The sequence below is a fragment of the Falco punctatus genome (assembly GCF_963210335.1).
Source record: "Falco punctatus genome assembly, chromosome: 2".
Taxonomy (NCBI): domain Eukaryota; kingdom Metazoa; phylum Chordata; class Aves; order Falconiformes; family Falconidae; genus Falco; species Falco punctatus.
Window position 1 is genome coordinate 28,139,897 of NC_137581.1, and position 15,123 is coordinate 28,155,019.

Sequence of the window (15,123 nt, forward strand, 5' to 3'; positions counted from 1 at the left end):
TGGCAGGGAGGAGGTAGTGAAAATCAGGAGTACAGTGAAGCCTGGGAAGAAGGTAGGGGTAGGGGAAGGTGCTTTTAAGATTTACTTTTATTTCTCATAAGCCTACTCTGATTTGATCGGTAATAAATTAAACATTTCCTCAAGTCTAGTTTTGCACATGACAGTAATTGGTGAGTGATCTCTCCCTGTTCTTTTCTCTGCCCACGAGCCTTTCATTGTGTTTTCTCTCCCCTGCGCAGCTGAGGAGGGGAGTGACAGAGCAGCTTTGGTGGGCACCTGGTATCCAGCCAGGGTCAACCCACCACACCCTGACGTTACCATCAAATAAGGATACCACCAGACTCTTGATGCCTGCTCAGGATACAGGCCCACAGCGTCTTAAGTTTACCTAAGGTGCAGTGCGGTATTACTGCCAATCTCATCTCCTTTGTTGCTGGTTTAGGATGCGGATCAGATGAAAACCATCTAAACGGAAAATTTTGGGGTTTTGCCAAATCAGTTCCCTGAACTGATTCTCTACCTGGTCACAAGTGTTGGTTCCTCTGCCTGGCAGAGGATGAGATCATGTGACTACTACACAGGACCACCCAGGCCTGCATTTAGACCATTCTCAGCATTACAGCAGAAGTATGTTGAAAACAGATTTCACCAAGTAATTTGGGTACTAAAAGCAGTCCAGCTTCAACAGCATGAAGATTTGGGTGTGCTTTTTTCCTCAGAGGGGGAAGTCCTTGGACTTCAAGGCAAAAAAGTTCTAAAATTATGTCAAAATTTTATTTCACATCTGCATTTATAACCACAGCACAGAAAACAGCAATGAATGCATAAATGAAAGCTGCACATGACAGTTGTATAAACTAAAGACGTAACACCATACGAAAATAACTGATTTTGAAGACGGAAAGAATAAATACATGATGACATGCAGCCACACAAAAATCCAAGGTTACGTACTCAAGAGATTACGATTAATTATTTCAAACTTAAGGTGTGACCTTTTAGAAGCAGGGGGATGAAAAAAACATGACATCACTAGCTGTTTACAAAATGAGCATGAGCCACCAGTGTGATACAGTTGTGAAAGGCAGACACAGTAACATAAACACTGGAGATAAGGAAATATTAATGCTGTTGCAGAAGCTGCTAGTGAATTTCTTCTCCTTGTTCTTTACTGATTTATTGTTTTTTCAGTTTTGTCTATGTTCAAGTAAGAGCAACATCAGGATGAAAAACTGAATTTCATGGCTGGGCACTAAGCCAGTCCTTAGGTAAGAGGTTAGTGACTCCAATGTGTCAACTGCCTTTTGTATGGCACATTAACCCTAATGAGACCTCCAATTAAAGTGAACACAACATGCTTTGCCATGACCAGTCTGGCAAGCAGTGTGTGTTAGCACCTCAGCCTACAGCGAAAGCTGTCCTTCCTGCGGACAGTAGAGACTGCAGAAAACATGAAAGCAGTCTTTGTCAAAATATTTTCTACCATGGTAATACTGACATACCCAGAGTTGGAAACTTATCATCATCTGTATTAACAGGTAAAGAAACTTTAAAGACCAAAATTACTTTGTGTTTCCATGCAACCTTATTTACTCTTTAGAAGAAGTTTGCTTGCCAGTAGTCACAGATGAACAGAACCAGAAACCACTGTTCTTCTGCCTTAGAAGTATCCATCAGTATCCTCTACACCGCTAGCTCCCCGTAAGGAAGATGACAACGATGATGAGTATTAAGGGAGTGGGAATCGTGTGTATTTGCATCCTTCATCCCTTGCATAACTTCAGCAAGCACTGGCAGAACATTTCAGTTTGAGGGGAGGGGCTCAAAACCTCAGGTAACCAAACCCAGCGATGGCCCACCCACTCGCACCCCCGTGCATTACCCGTGTATGTTCCCCTGTTTTTAGACACACACCCCCACACCCCCACCCCCAGCAGTCCGCTGCTGGCGCCTGTTCAAAACGCGGCGGCTCCGTCAGTTTAACGGCCCCGGGCCCGGTGCGAGGCGCGCAGGTGCCCGCAGGTCCCGCCGCCGCGCCCTCCGTGCCGCCCGGCCCGCTCCCCCTCCCCCTCCGCGCCCGCCCCGACACGGCCCCACGACGCCCGCGGAACCGCGGGGCTCCCAGGAGCCGGGTCCTACGGCGGCCGCGGAACAGCCGGAGCCGCTGCCTCATCAGAAATGCTGCCCGCCGCCCCGCAGCGCGCCTCGCCCGCCCCTCAGCGCCTGCCCTCGCCGCAGTAGCCGGGCGCCAGGGCAGAGCACCCCGCTGGCTCCCCCGCGGCGGCCGGCCGGGCAGGGCTGGCGCGGCGCGGCGGGCAGGCGCGCGGCGGGCAGCGCAGGAGGCGGAAGGGGCCGCGAAGGCCCCTCGGGCGCCGGGTGACGTGTCGGCGGGGAGCGGCGCGGCGCTCGGCGGCATCATGTGAGTGAGCGAGCGGCCCTACGGCCCCCTCCCTGCTCCTGCCCCCGGCCCCACTCCTCCCCAGCCCTAACCCGGTGCCTTCCCCTCGCTCTCCCCAGGTCGAAGGTAACCTTTAAAGTGACGCTGACCTCGGACCCGCGGCTGCCCTACAAAGTGTGAGTGGTGCGGCGGGCCGGGGCCCGGCGGGGCGGCCGTGTCGGGCGGGGCGGCCGCGGGGCCAGCGCCGGGCTCCTGGGCCGGGTGGCTTCCCACGGGCACGCTGCCAGGGTCTCCGCGCCGGTGGGAAAGGCCGTTTCTGCCGTTCCTTGTGGAACGAAAGGCGGGTTTCTGTTGTTAATTCCCCTGTCAGGGCTCTTCTACGTTTTTCTGCTGCCCGGTCTGACTTAGGTTTTGATCTAGACCTTAAATAATACACGCACGCTTTTGGCAAGAGGGTTACCGTTGGTAAAAGTGAAGTTTTAATTGGTTTAATAGCAAATAAAGTTGCCTTTCCGTTTGTCTTGGCAGTCATGTATATGCTTAAATTGTAATTTCAGGTTAAGTGTGCCTGAAAGTACCCCTTTCACAGCTGTCTTGAAGTTTGCTGCAGAAGAAGTAAGTAAAAACAGATGATACTGTTTTTCAACTTTTTCAACATTCCTGAAAACAAAAACTTTTAAATTCTAAAATGTAATGGTTAATTCAATGCAGAGAATGCTCTCATTAGACACACAAACACAGGCTTTACCAGTGTCAGTGGGGCCTGCCAAAACTTTCAGAATCCTAAAATTAGCAATTCTTGCACAATTTACACATCAACAGCAGATATTGACACACTTCCCGTTCTTCTTTGCAATTCAATTAAACCATTAAATATCAGTAATGTAAGAATTTGTGACAGTGGACATAATTAAAAGGTGCCAGTATTGAATACTTAATACTTTAAATTACATAAAATATCTAGAAAAAATTTAGAATTATTCAGGAAGTTTTAAACTGTTCTCATATTCAGTTCCAGTAATCCCTGAAGTTTGGAAGACACTGTCTTTGATTAGAGAAGGTGTTGAAATTAGACATACGGGCTGGGTTGAGAAAACAAACTTAAGTGAATAAGGCATTGGTAATGTGTTCTTTGGCTGCTGTGTGTTTAGTTTTTCACATGGAATCCAAAACCATTGGGTGCCTGAATTGCCTGTACAATGCATTTGAAGAGGTGCATCCTGTTTGTTTCAAATTAAGCATACAAAGATTGAGAGATGTTCATCTGGGTGTAAACAGTAAAATAAAGTGCTCAAAAGCATGATGTCTTTTTTCATCTAATCAGCAAACCGATTCAGCTGAGAGTCTGTTCTTGCAATTCCCCTTCTGTCTCTTCAGGAAAACTTGGCAAGCATGGAATTGTTAGGAAGGATAATGGACTCCATGTCTTGAGTCTCCTTTGGTTGTTAGTGTTACAGCACCTATGACAGAAGTTCTTAGCGGAAGCACAGTTTTTTGGGGGGAGGTTGTGAATTGTTTGTACCTTTACTTGAACAGAACAATACACAGAATGATAAGCGCTGTTAAAGACATTTGCTGATTTAATTACTTTTTTTACGGTTTTTTTTCCCTGGCTATTTTTAATCTGAACTAAGGCAACTGTGCCCACGCAACCCATTATGTAGACACCTAGACTGAAAAAGTCTTAATAGGCTAGTATGAGGGACCACGAAAGGTTAGAGTGGGACCGAGTAGTTGGAGACACCAAGAGTGAGGGGCCACTTCTGGTGGGAAGGGTTGCTATCAAACATGTTAACTTTACCTACTTGTGGAACCGTGATCGCTGGTGGTAAGGTCCTCTGTGAAATGGATTTAGAGAATAATTAATTACTTACATGTTCAGGTTTAGCAAGCCATTATTTTAGTGTATGTGAGTTGCCACTGGGAGTATCCAAGGGAGTTTTGCTGTTTGACCACAGACCACTCTGGATCAGCACTGAAGCTTTTTACATTTCAATGAGACCAGACCCTTCTCCATGAATGAATCTCCTTGATCCTTTGTGAACTGGCATTGAAAAGAATGAGAGAAAAAATTTTGTCTTACACAAATGTGTTTTGTTCCTTGAACTGCATAGTTTAATTTATGTTGTGTGTTGTGATTCGGATATTGGTTTTACAGTACCTTATGAAATATACAAGGGAAAGATGAAACTGTAGCCCTGGGTTTTGGACAAAGTTGTTAGTTAGTCTCCAGGGGAAGTTCATTATCCTGTCAGTGATTAAAGCTCTTGGGGCAGAGAAGGATTTAAGGTTCGGCTGTTTAGCCTTAGCAAGTTTCTACTGAGTCGTTTTTCAGAGTCTTAAAGCTCGCCAAGTCATAACTAGAATTCCCCTGGAATGAGTTGAACTGTAGCTATGATGTAGAATGGTCATCTTTTATCTATCAAGTTTCAGTCAGGGTGCTTGTGAAAAGTTTACGGTTTTTCCAAGTAAAGTTTTCTGAATTACTTTCCTTGCACAAGTATGCTTTTTTTTTTTTTTCTTCCCCCCCCCCCCCCCCCCCCCCTTGGAAATAACTGAAATACATAACTTTTTTTTTTCATCTCTAGCATATTCCATAACATGTGAAAGTTGTACATTGTACATAATTCATGATTGGCTGAGCTGGAAGTAAGAAAACAAACTGGATCATTAAATGGGGACATCTCAGGAAGTCTCCATTGTTTGTAGCAGTCGCAGTTCTTCCCAGTGTATACATTTAGCAGTGGTGATTTGGATAATGCAAATCTAACCCTTGGTTTAGTTTTTATTTCTATGTTTGTCTTACAGGCTATATATAAAAAATGTAAATTAATATGTAGAGTATTAGAAACACTGCTGTTAGTTTTTATCGATTTATAATTCTTTCCACATTTGTCACAATTTATTATGACAGTATTGTGATTTGCAATGTGTGGTATCTATTGGTTTTTTTTTCTTTAATCTGTTGGAGCTGCTTGGTACATATCTCAGGTATACCTATGCACAATACTTAGAAAAAAACCTCTTATATTTGTGGAATTTTTATTACTAAATTACTCATCCATTTCCATTAAATAAAGTTAAATTTTATTCTTTCATGTATATTTTTGAAACTGTTCTTCGTTTCTAGTGTTACTCTTGATAGATTGGTACTAAAACATTATGGTTTAATGCACTTATTTGTTATTCATTGTGCAAAAAGTAGATGAGCTTATTACTATAGAGGATTTTTGTCATCATTGTAAAAAGTGAGATTGTCATCTTATAGTTTGAATGTAGATATTGACAAATGTATTTCCTAGCAGTGGAGAAAATAAGTTGTGTAGTAGCCTCAGTTATCAATTTATAATGTTTTTAAAGCAAATAATCCCTTACTTTAAAGTGTGTGAGTTTGGGGCTGGATGTTACCTAACTTGATTCCAAAGCAAACCAGGGATTATCTAATGAATACAGAACTTTGCTGCTTGAGTATCCATTTGACTTTGCGTCAAGGAAAGCTGGTGTATTTTCAGCATTGGAAACGTATGCTTAACAGCCACAGGAAGAATTTTTGATTTAAATAGTGAACCATACTGCACTGAATTATGTGTAATTATTTCCAGCGGTGGTTTCCCTTTCTGTATTAACTTGTGATGATTTTCATGTGCTGAGTATATAGCTGACAACTATTGCTGTTTGGGCCAGTATTTTGGGCTAAGAGAACAAAGTGTTTTATTCCTTTCTAACACAATACAATATGAAGCAGTAAGAGAATGAGAATCTTAACTAGTGCTTTGCTGACTGATTGCCACACAATTCTCGTGTACCTAGTATATCAGCATCAGATAGATTCTTTACTGAAAAGCAAAATGACACAAAATGAGTGAAGACACCCATCCTCCTCTAAATGATCCTTCCATTTCATGCATTGTTGTATATCAGAAGAGACACAGAAGAAATGAGAAGAGGCACTCAAAATTCTAGAAGTTATGTTTTTTGGGTTTTTCCAGGTGATTTAGGAAAGATCTGTGGTATCACTTAGCTGCTTGTCGAAAAGTAATGTAATACTAAGTTAAACATATATTTCTTGCTTGTTCAAGTTTTTATGTGTTTTTTTTAATTTTCAAATTTGAGATGCTCATTCCAGGAGGCAGAACTTCATATGATTGACAGTCCCATTGTTCCAACCTTATAAATTCATTTTCTGCTATTATGCAAATAAAAAATAAAAAATAATCCCAACACAAAACCCAAACCTGTTAAAAGATTTCTCCTTAGACTGCTAAGTGAAGATTCCCGAAATCCGTGAACTTGAGAAAGAAGGCTTGCTTTCTTCAGCATGTGATATGTGTATACATTAGCTGTTAGGAGATGGAAGATTATTTTTTACATTCTTGCAGTAAAATATGTAGCTCCTATTTTATCAACTTTACTATTCAAATCTTGCTCTCAAAACAAATTGTTACTTTCCTCATGGCCTTTCTGTAATGACACTGGTATCTAACCTACCTTTTCCAGAAATTAATGTTTTCATGTCGTGCTGCAAGATGAGGAGGTGACGTGATTTACCTCCTATGGATAAAAAGCTATGAGAGAATAAGGTTAAAAAAGTTCTGCCAATTTTGTATGTCTGGAGATAAAAAGAGCCAAGGTTTCAGTATATTGATGATTAAGTACTGTGTTCAAACATGGGTTTTTTGAGTTTTAGCAGTTGCTGTTAATGCATAGTGTTTCTGCAAATCAAACCTGGGAATCTTAAGCTGAGCAATTGGAAAACAGGGAAAGCACAACTAAGGAATGCCATTGAAGGGCATGGCTGAAGTGACTTGTTTAGCAGATGGGAGAGTTCCACAGTTCTTCCAGGGAAGCGCTCGGTGTTAGCTTTCCTAGTTAGCCACCCTTTTTCTTAAGCAATATATAGAGGAGGAGGAAGTGCTTTGTGAGGAGGTTTTGTTGATGCTTGCTTGTTGCTGAAACACCAGCCTTTTACCTTAGGGGTTGTTCATTGTCTAAGTAAATGAAGCCTGAGGAGCAACCTTTGGTCCTCACACCAAGTAGCACTGATTGACTTGTGCCCACCTCACCCTTTCTGTCCTCTGTGGTCCAACCACATTACATAGTGCAGGATTTTTCTCTGGCCCTGCCTGACTTCCTCTAGTCCTGACAAATGATAATTTTTGGCTTCCCCATTTCAGTTCAGATCTTCTGAAACAGTTTGAAGCCTGTATGTAATGCAATCCTACCTGAGCGGGGCTTTTCATATTATAAAACTGATCTCATATGATGCACGTGGAGGTGGGGTACTGCAGAGACATGTGGTAGTGACTGAGGGTACAAAGCCTGCTTAGGCTTTGGTGTCAGAAATCTGAGGAGGGAGCCAGGTCTGATGCAGTGCTGTTAGAGCTTCCTTTTGTAAGCAAGTCCTGGAGTGAACTCATCTCTTCGAGCATTGCAGTTGGAGAACCCAACAGAACCAGAAAGAAAACTAGGGAATTGGTCAAAATTAACCAAGATTAGCTCAAGTCAATTCTTGTTTAATTCCTGTTAGACATAACAGTTATGCTTCTTAGAGTTCATTTCCTTATATGTTTTAGGTATTCCTTTATGTAGTATCACAAGAGCTGTTGTTTCTTAACTGTGCAGATGCTTAACTTTTATATTTTATCCAATGAGTAATAATTGGATTTAATTAGTTGTTCAGTACTGCAAATTTTGCATTCTCTATTGAGGTGTCTAATCAACTTTCACTTTAAATCTTCATTTTGCTATATCTGTAAATCGGAGGGGAATCTTCTCAATTTCCTGTACCTGAACCAGCTAAAATTTTAATTGCTTTGAATATTCCCGATATATTTTCTGCTTTAACTATGTCTCTCTTGTTATTTTGTCCTACTCATTCCATTTAGTTCAAAGTTCCTGCAGCAACGAGTGCCATTATAACAAATGGTAAGAATATAGTTTATATTTTTGTAAAACGGGATTTTTATTGTTGTTTGAGTGAAGGGGTATTTATAAAAGCTGAAGTGTCTTTTCTTTCACAACCTCTTAAGACTTCAGACTGAATTTGATAATATTGCAGCAGTATTTAAATTGTTTGTGCATGGGATGAAGGTATTAAACCACTAATATAATTAATTTGATTTTGTCCAAATATATACGTTGGATTTTCTGTGCTGAATGTTTCTTGTTAGCTTCTTTGAAAAGACTGGTTTTGGTTGTAGGAAATAGCTGCATGAAGACCTGATGTAATAACTATATCTTGTTGGTATATTATATTTTTTAAGCTGTAGGTTTAATATAGTAAATTGTAATATACCTATTTTGTCTTCCCCTCTTTTTTTTCCTCTCCTTTTTAATTTTTTTTTTTCTAGATGGTATAGGAATAAACCCTGCGCAGACTGCGGGTAAGTTATTATTTATGGAGCCCAGTATTAAAAACCTCAGTTATTTTTCTTTTAAACTATTGCAGAGCACTCAGGTTTGATTTATATTTTAAGTTTTTATTTCTTAAATGGGAGAAGCATTACCTGGTAGTTTTCAACTACAGTCAGTGTAGTGTGTAGAAGGTTAAATCCACAGAACTGTTGTTCAGCATTTTGTTTACTTAGGTCTGTGAAAAAATAAGGCACTTCTGATCTTTAGAGCTTAGTTATTTAGTGTGCAGTTTGAAAAAGCAATACTGTATTACATGAAATAACAAGTAATAGCTGTATTTTTCCCCCACTATACCTTGTTCAGTAGTAGTTGCTATTTTAGTGGCACTTCTCCTGGGGTATATTTAAAAAAAATAATACTCAGGTTTAGAGCAAGAACTGTACGTGCTTTGGAAAACGTGTTTTCAAGAAGAGGGGATCTTCTTGCTGACAGCCCCCCTGTTCTCACCAAGGGGTTCCATGTGAGAAATCTCTGATTTTAACTGTGAAGGCTTGTTATGAGACAGAAGTTTATCTCTGTCACAGAAAAATGTAAAGCTTTTCCCCATCACCTCCTGAAACACATGGAAACATCGTACAGATGGTGAATTGTACTAATAACGATTTGTTGTCTGGAAGCAGGCTTCTGTGGACTTGTTCTTGAAAGCTGTACTATACAAGAAATAATTACAGTAATTTAATCTCAACCCATTTGAGATGAGTTAACAGTGGAGTATCTTCTTAGGGAAGAAATGTTCGTAACTTTCTACTAAGAAATAACAAAAATGGCTTTGGTGCTTGTAGAACCCAGTCATCCCGTGAAAACTCTGAATCTAATTTTAGTCCTGCTTGCAAACATGATGAACAATTGATGGAGACTTGCTGCTTCTCTGGTTTTTGCATGAAATCTCTGCCAGATCTCACTCACTTTTGCCTTCTGTGTGCCAGTCATTATTGAAGATACCACACCATATTTTTTTTCAGATCTAAAGAGACAATAAGAAAGCAAAGTATTATCAGCATACTTAACTATAGTGAATAGTAGTAACTTATGGTTAGAAGAGCACTTGCTTGACGTTAGTTTGGGGATCTTCTTGGAGCTGTAAAAGGAACCATTTAAGTGTAGTGACCCATTTCTGAGGTCTGTGATTGCATCAACAAAATTTGAAAATTAAAATCAAGTGAGCGTTCGGCTTCCTGCTCCACTTGAAGTTTCTGTCCTTCCTGGACTTGTCTTAGGACACCTGGATTATGGTTTGACAGGTGTACTGCCTCAGGCGGACTCCTCAGCTGGTGCAGTTCTCATCATGATCCATTGACCAAGTATTATTAAAAATATATAATAAAAATAGTGGTTTAGTTTAGCTACTAGATCATCACCCTCATGTAAAGCCACGTTTGCACATGACCACTCAAGAATACTTGGGCAACATGAGTAGAGTCAGTTGCCTAAGTTAAGGTGTCACAGAATCCCAGAATGGTCAGGGTTGGAAGGGACCTCTGGAGATTGTCTAGTCCAACCCCCTGCTAAAGCAGGTTCTCCTAGAGCAGCTTGCACAGTCTCGTGTCCAGGTGGGTTTCAGATGTCTCCAGAGAAGGAGACTCCACACCTCTCTGAGCACCTGCTCCAGTGCTCTGTCACCCTCAAAGCAAAGAAGTTCTTCCTCGTATTCAGAAGGAACTTCTTGTGTTGCAGTTTGTGCCCACTGTCCCTTATCCTGTCACTGGGCACCAGTGAAAAGATCCTTGCAGCTATGCATGTTACCTCTCCTAAGTTCTTATAAATGTTGAGGAATTTTTCAGTAGTAACGTGACAGCATCTCATATGGCACCAAAACAACCAAAATCCAACCTACACTAAACCACCAAACCCAACACCCAGACCAAGATCCTTTCTCACTTTACAGGGAAACATACACAATTTAGATATAAACTTATGTTCAGCCTTTTTAATTGGTACCTCAGAAACCTGGAGGAGTAAGATGTATTTTTTTTTTCCCTTCTACTCTCTGCCCCCCCCAGCATATACTAAAGTTCCTCTAGATTGAACAGTTCAAAAACTTCCCAAAATAAGGTGAATTAGGAATAAAATCTTAGTAATCCTTGGATATTTCAGAGGGTTTGTACTGTTCCACTATTTCTTCACCTTTCTGAATAAAAGTACTCAAGTATTGACTTTCTCTCATTCTCCCTACATGATTCCATGGAGAAGGGGAAATGAAAACTGAAAAAACTGGGTTTAGCACTTAATTCCTGTCTTGATTTAAATTTTAAGTCCTCGATAGTTTGGGGAATAATATGCCATAACTTTAATAAAACCTCTGTGATATCAATGATGGAAACCGACTGAAAGGTGGGGTGAACTGCTGTCTACATGAGATACGGTTGTGGCATGTTATAAAATTTTGGAGTTTTATGATGGCCATTGCAATGGATACTTTTCATCTAGATGAGTAAGCTTAGTTTTCTGCTTCGCTGCTGTGACAGATTTATGTTCAGCAGTTTTTATAGATCTCTTTAGTGTGTGGTGTTGGCAGATCCCTAAAAACAATGTCTTCTAATACCACATTCTTTTGAACTGACTTTCTAATACTCGTTATGTTGAGTAAGCAGAACAGTTTCAATCCTGATCCATGTGCCAGAAATGTGAAGTTTAAAAAAGGGTAGCTTTGTTCCAGTATGCTAATAATTTGAACAAATGTTAAATATCTTAGTCTTTTTTTTTTTTATAAGAGCACTCTGCATCCCTGAAATGGGGTGCTTGGGAGAGAAATAAAATTATTCTGCTTTTACAAGTCAGTGCAAAGATGTATAATAGGTAGATATTATTGAAACCTGATACTGTAGAATTACATATAGTCCTTTTCATGCAAAAGCAGTATGAATTTTAAAAAAAGTTCCATATAGTAATTAAATAATGCATCACTTCGAGCAATGTGATTTCATTTTCAGATGTTATAGCTAATAGAAGAAAATAGCAACCTGAATGACAATCCTGAATACATGCAGAAAATATTCTAGACATCTAAGTATTAGAAACAGGATTTTCATACTATGTCCTCTTGAAAAGGCTGTCATGATTAAGACTATGCAGTAGTAAATAGGAAGGTCAAGACTTTGTGATAAGATAAAATTAGACTGACCTATGCTTGGACCTGTGAAGAGCCTTCCTAAAAGAAAAGTACGGTTGCGGTTCTGAAGTTAGAAGCAGATAAGTACTGAACCAGAGAGAAGTAAAAATGAGTCTGTGCATGAATGACCGCAAGATAAAAAAAGTAATTATGGAGAACTAAAACTTTATTTCCTGGCCTTGAAATTATTATGACGTGTAAGTGAAACCAGACGTTCAAGTATGGAACTGCAAAGTTAAAAGCCCATATAGTTTGCAAGTCTTACTAGATGACTTTGGGTCTAGTGTTTTTATTTAAAAGTAAGAGGGATAAGATGAAATTCCTTGGAAGCATAAAAAAACGTATTTCCGGTATATTAGAGGAATTAATACAAAGATGTTAAATCTTGACCTAACATTGTCCTTTAAATGTGTATGCTTGTTTAGGTAACACTTCATTTTATTAGTTGGTAACACATTCTGGTTTGTTCGTTTGTTTAGGAAATGTATTTCTAAAGCACGGTTCGGATCTACGGATTATTCCCAGAGATCGAGTTGGAAGTTCTTAACATCTCGTGAAAGCTTTGGAATAAGTGACATTGCCATGCAGCAAAGGTCTATTTATTTTGGAACTCTGAAATGCAACTAATTAATTGGCCTTTTTCAAAGTTAGCAAAAGTGACTTCCCAGGATTTGATTTTTTTTAAACAGAGATAAAAGATTCATTCTATTCTTAATATATTTTAACTCGTGCACCAATTCTTCCCTGACTAGTAGAAGAATGGGCTGATTGCATGTTATGTGCCTGAACGAAAGATGGACTTCTCTGTATAGGTGTTACTGACACCACAAGGGTGACCACACAGCCATGATCAATCGATATTTAAAATATTGGATATTGTTGAGCCTCCTTTGTGGAACTACGTTATGATTTTCCTATAATGAAATTGTTCCTACTGAGAGCTAAAACTTTTTTTTTTCCTTTGTTTTTTATCTAAATTTACTTCCATGTGAAGAGGAACGGTTTTCACATGGTTCAAGTATTAAGCTCAAATACAAGGGAAATTTCAGGGGTTTATTACTCACATAGGTAAATAACTGCCAAATGTTCCAAAGTAATTGTAAGATTTAATTGTTGCAAGTATTTTAGATAAAGGAGAAAACAGGTTTCTATATGTTAAAACTATGTTAAAACTATGTTTGACCTATTGGGAAGTTAAAGGCAGTTGTAGAGAATGAATTTATGAGACTTTATCTCCTCATGTGAAGTGTCAACAGCTGAGAAAGATTGCAGCGTTATTTGGGAGTCTGTAGGTACTGTTCAAATACGTCATTCCTTTTTCAGTAAACTAATACTGTTTCTTTCCAAAAGCCTTATTGTGTTACTGCATGTTACATGGGAAACAGCGTAGAATTCACTGAAATGTTTGTGTTCAGATTATATGTTTCTTGTTTATAAATTGCCAGGGGTAAACTATCAGTTGTGTAATTTAATTAGAGAAATTGCTGCTTTTTTTTTCTACTTTGTGATTTAATGTATCTGGCAAAATCTTAACCCTGTTGCATTTTTTTCTGTCGTACTGAGTTTAACAGAAAGAACAATGGGCAATGTAGTGCTTGGTTAAATGAGTATTGTCACAAATACAACTGTCCTGTGCAATAATTCTGCTCTAGAAAGATGTTCAGATGCGTCAGTGCAGAAGTACAGAATGCCCTTCTGAGTGGGTGGATGTTGATCATATAGAGGAAAACTCTTCTGAAAGTGATATTTGACTATAAACATTTTCCAACTCTAAAAAAAATTCTGGATTTTCTTTTCTTTTAATAAACAATTACATGAAAAAGTGCAAACTTTGTTCCTCTCATCTTCTTAATTAGATTTTGGCAATAATTAAAGACTCTGCTCTTTAACTTTCCAATCAACATGCTTTCAGATTCTTTTCAAGCCAAAAGATTCTTACTATGCAGAATTCTACAGAACACTGCCCTTAAAGGGCAGAGTGTATAGTTTTTATTAATCTAATGGCACAATATAATTAGAAGGAGTCAAATGAATTGCTTGTAATTTTTATCAGCAAATCTCTTGAATGAATACCTGAAAAACCACCTGATAAAGAAATATATCAAACAGGAGCCTTTTTTTTTTTTCTTCTCCTGTCTAAAGCTGCAGTATTGTTTTTGAAAGGCCATCGTGGCTAAATATATCTTGAAACTACGATGCTCTGATGTTTGTGTAATGGAGAAGGTTATAGAAAAATAATTTTAGATGGTGGCCAACATTTCATACACTGTTACTTAGGTAATAACACAGCATACATTGTTTGACATACTGCATTACAAATAGATCACGTAACATGCAAAGTATTTGTTTATTTGTAACAACAATTGGTTTTTGTAGTGCTTTCTGTGTTCATTGCACCTTTGTCTCAATATTGTCTCTAAAATCTGAACATCTGTTTGGTAAAGAGGCTTCACTTCAGTGGTAAAATGTACTTGAAAAAATGTTTTCAAGTTGATTATTTCGCAAGTTCATTTTGTGAAGTCATATTTGACATGGTTGTATAGGAAAAATTTAAAACTTACAACCAGCCTTCCTAGGGCTTGGGAGTTGTCATAAGACTATGAAAAGTGCTGTACCCTCAGACTTGTACTGGTTTGTCTAACCATACTTCAAGGCATACTTTGAAAATTGACTCTACCTGGAGTCTGTATTGTCTTTGGCTCTGGTTATAACTTGTGTTAAATGAAAGATTTCTGTTGTTTGTGATTAACTTTGTCATGGCTTTGCTGAAGTCAATTTAAAAGGTCTTTTTTTTGTTTTTTCTCCTGTATTTTACATTTGTAAAAGGATGGCTGGTTTGTATTACAAAGACACTCTGAAAAGAAATTTTGGCAGACTCATAAATGTGAAAAATCCCACCAAAACATTTAAAGAGATGTAATAATTCTTTTGGTTTATACAATATTATGAAAGTCTTATTTTTCTCAAATTATTATTTGATAGAATTTGAAGGTGTCATGGAAATTTTTCAGGGTGGGAAGCACAATGATCTGATGAAGTATAGAAGAACTGGGAGTTAGGAAATGGCCCTGATGGTAGTTCTGTTGGTAGTATGGCTTTCTTCCTTGTGTTCTCAAGTCACAAAATCTAACGTTCTTCTGTGTTTGAGATTAAAAGACAATTTTATTCTCTTGTTGCTGCTAAATAATAACTGTAAAAATTG

The 15,123-nt window shown here is 39.0% G+C and overlaps 1 protein-coding gene across 2 annotated transcripts; it reads left to right on the top strand.

Moving 5' to 3' along the window:
* Positions 1-258: 258 nt before the first annotated feature.
* Positions 259-13,750, top strand: UFM1 (ubiquitin fold modifier 1). 2 transcript variants are annotated; one of them, XM_080376604.1, is made up of 6 exons: positions 1,706-2,419; positions 2,518-2,574; positions 2,956-3,013; positions 8,284-8,323; positions 8,749-8,781; positions 12,401-13,750. In XM_080376604.1, exons 1-6 carry the CDS (start codon positions 1,851-1,853, stop codon positions 12,466-12,468), a joined length of 825 nt encoding a protein of 274 aa, XP_080232730.1. In that variant the 5' UTR covers positions 1,706-1,850; the 3' UTR covers positions 12,469-13,750. The 2 variants fall into 2 exon arrangements, with proteins under 2 accessions (XP_080232731.1, XP_080232730.1); XM_080376605.1 differs by lacking the exon at positions 2,518-2,574 and having other exon boundaries at positions 259-2,419.
* Positions 13,751-15,123: the final 1,373 nt, after the last annotated feature.

Coding starts and splice junctions, on each gene's coding strand:
- UFM1 (XM_080376604.1), top strand. CDS start 1,851: ATGGCCCACCCACTCGCACCCCCGTGCATTACCCGTGTATGTTCCCCT. Junction 2,575..2,955: donor CCGCGGCTGCCCTACAAAGT/GTGAGTGGTGCG, acceptor TTGTAATTTCAG/GTTAAGTGTGCCTGAAAGTA. Junction 8,324..8,748: donor GAGTGCCATTATAACAAATG/GTAAGAATATAG, acceptor TTTTTTTTCTAG/ATGGTATAGGAATAAACCCT.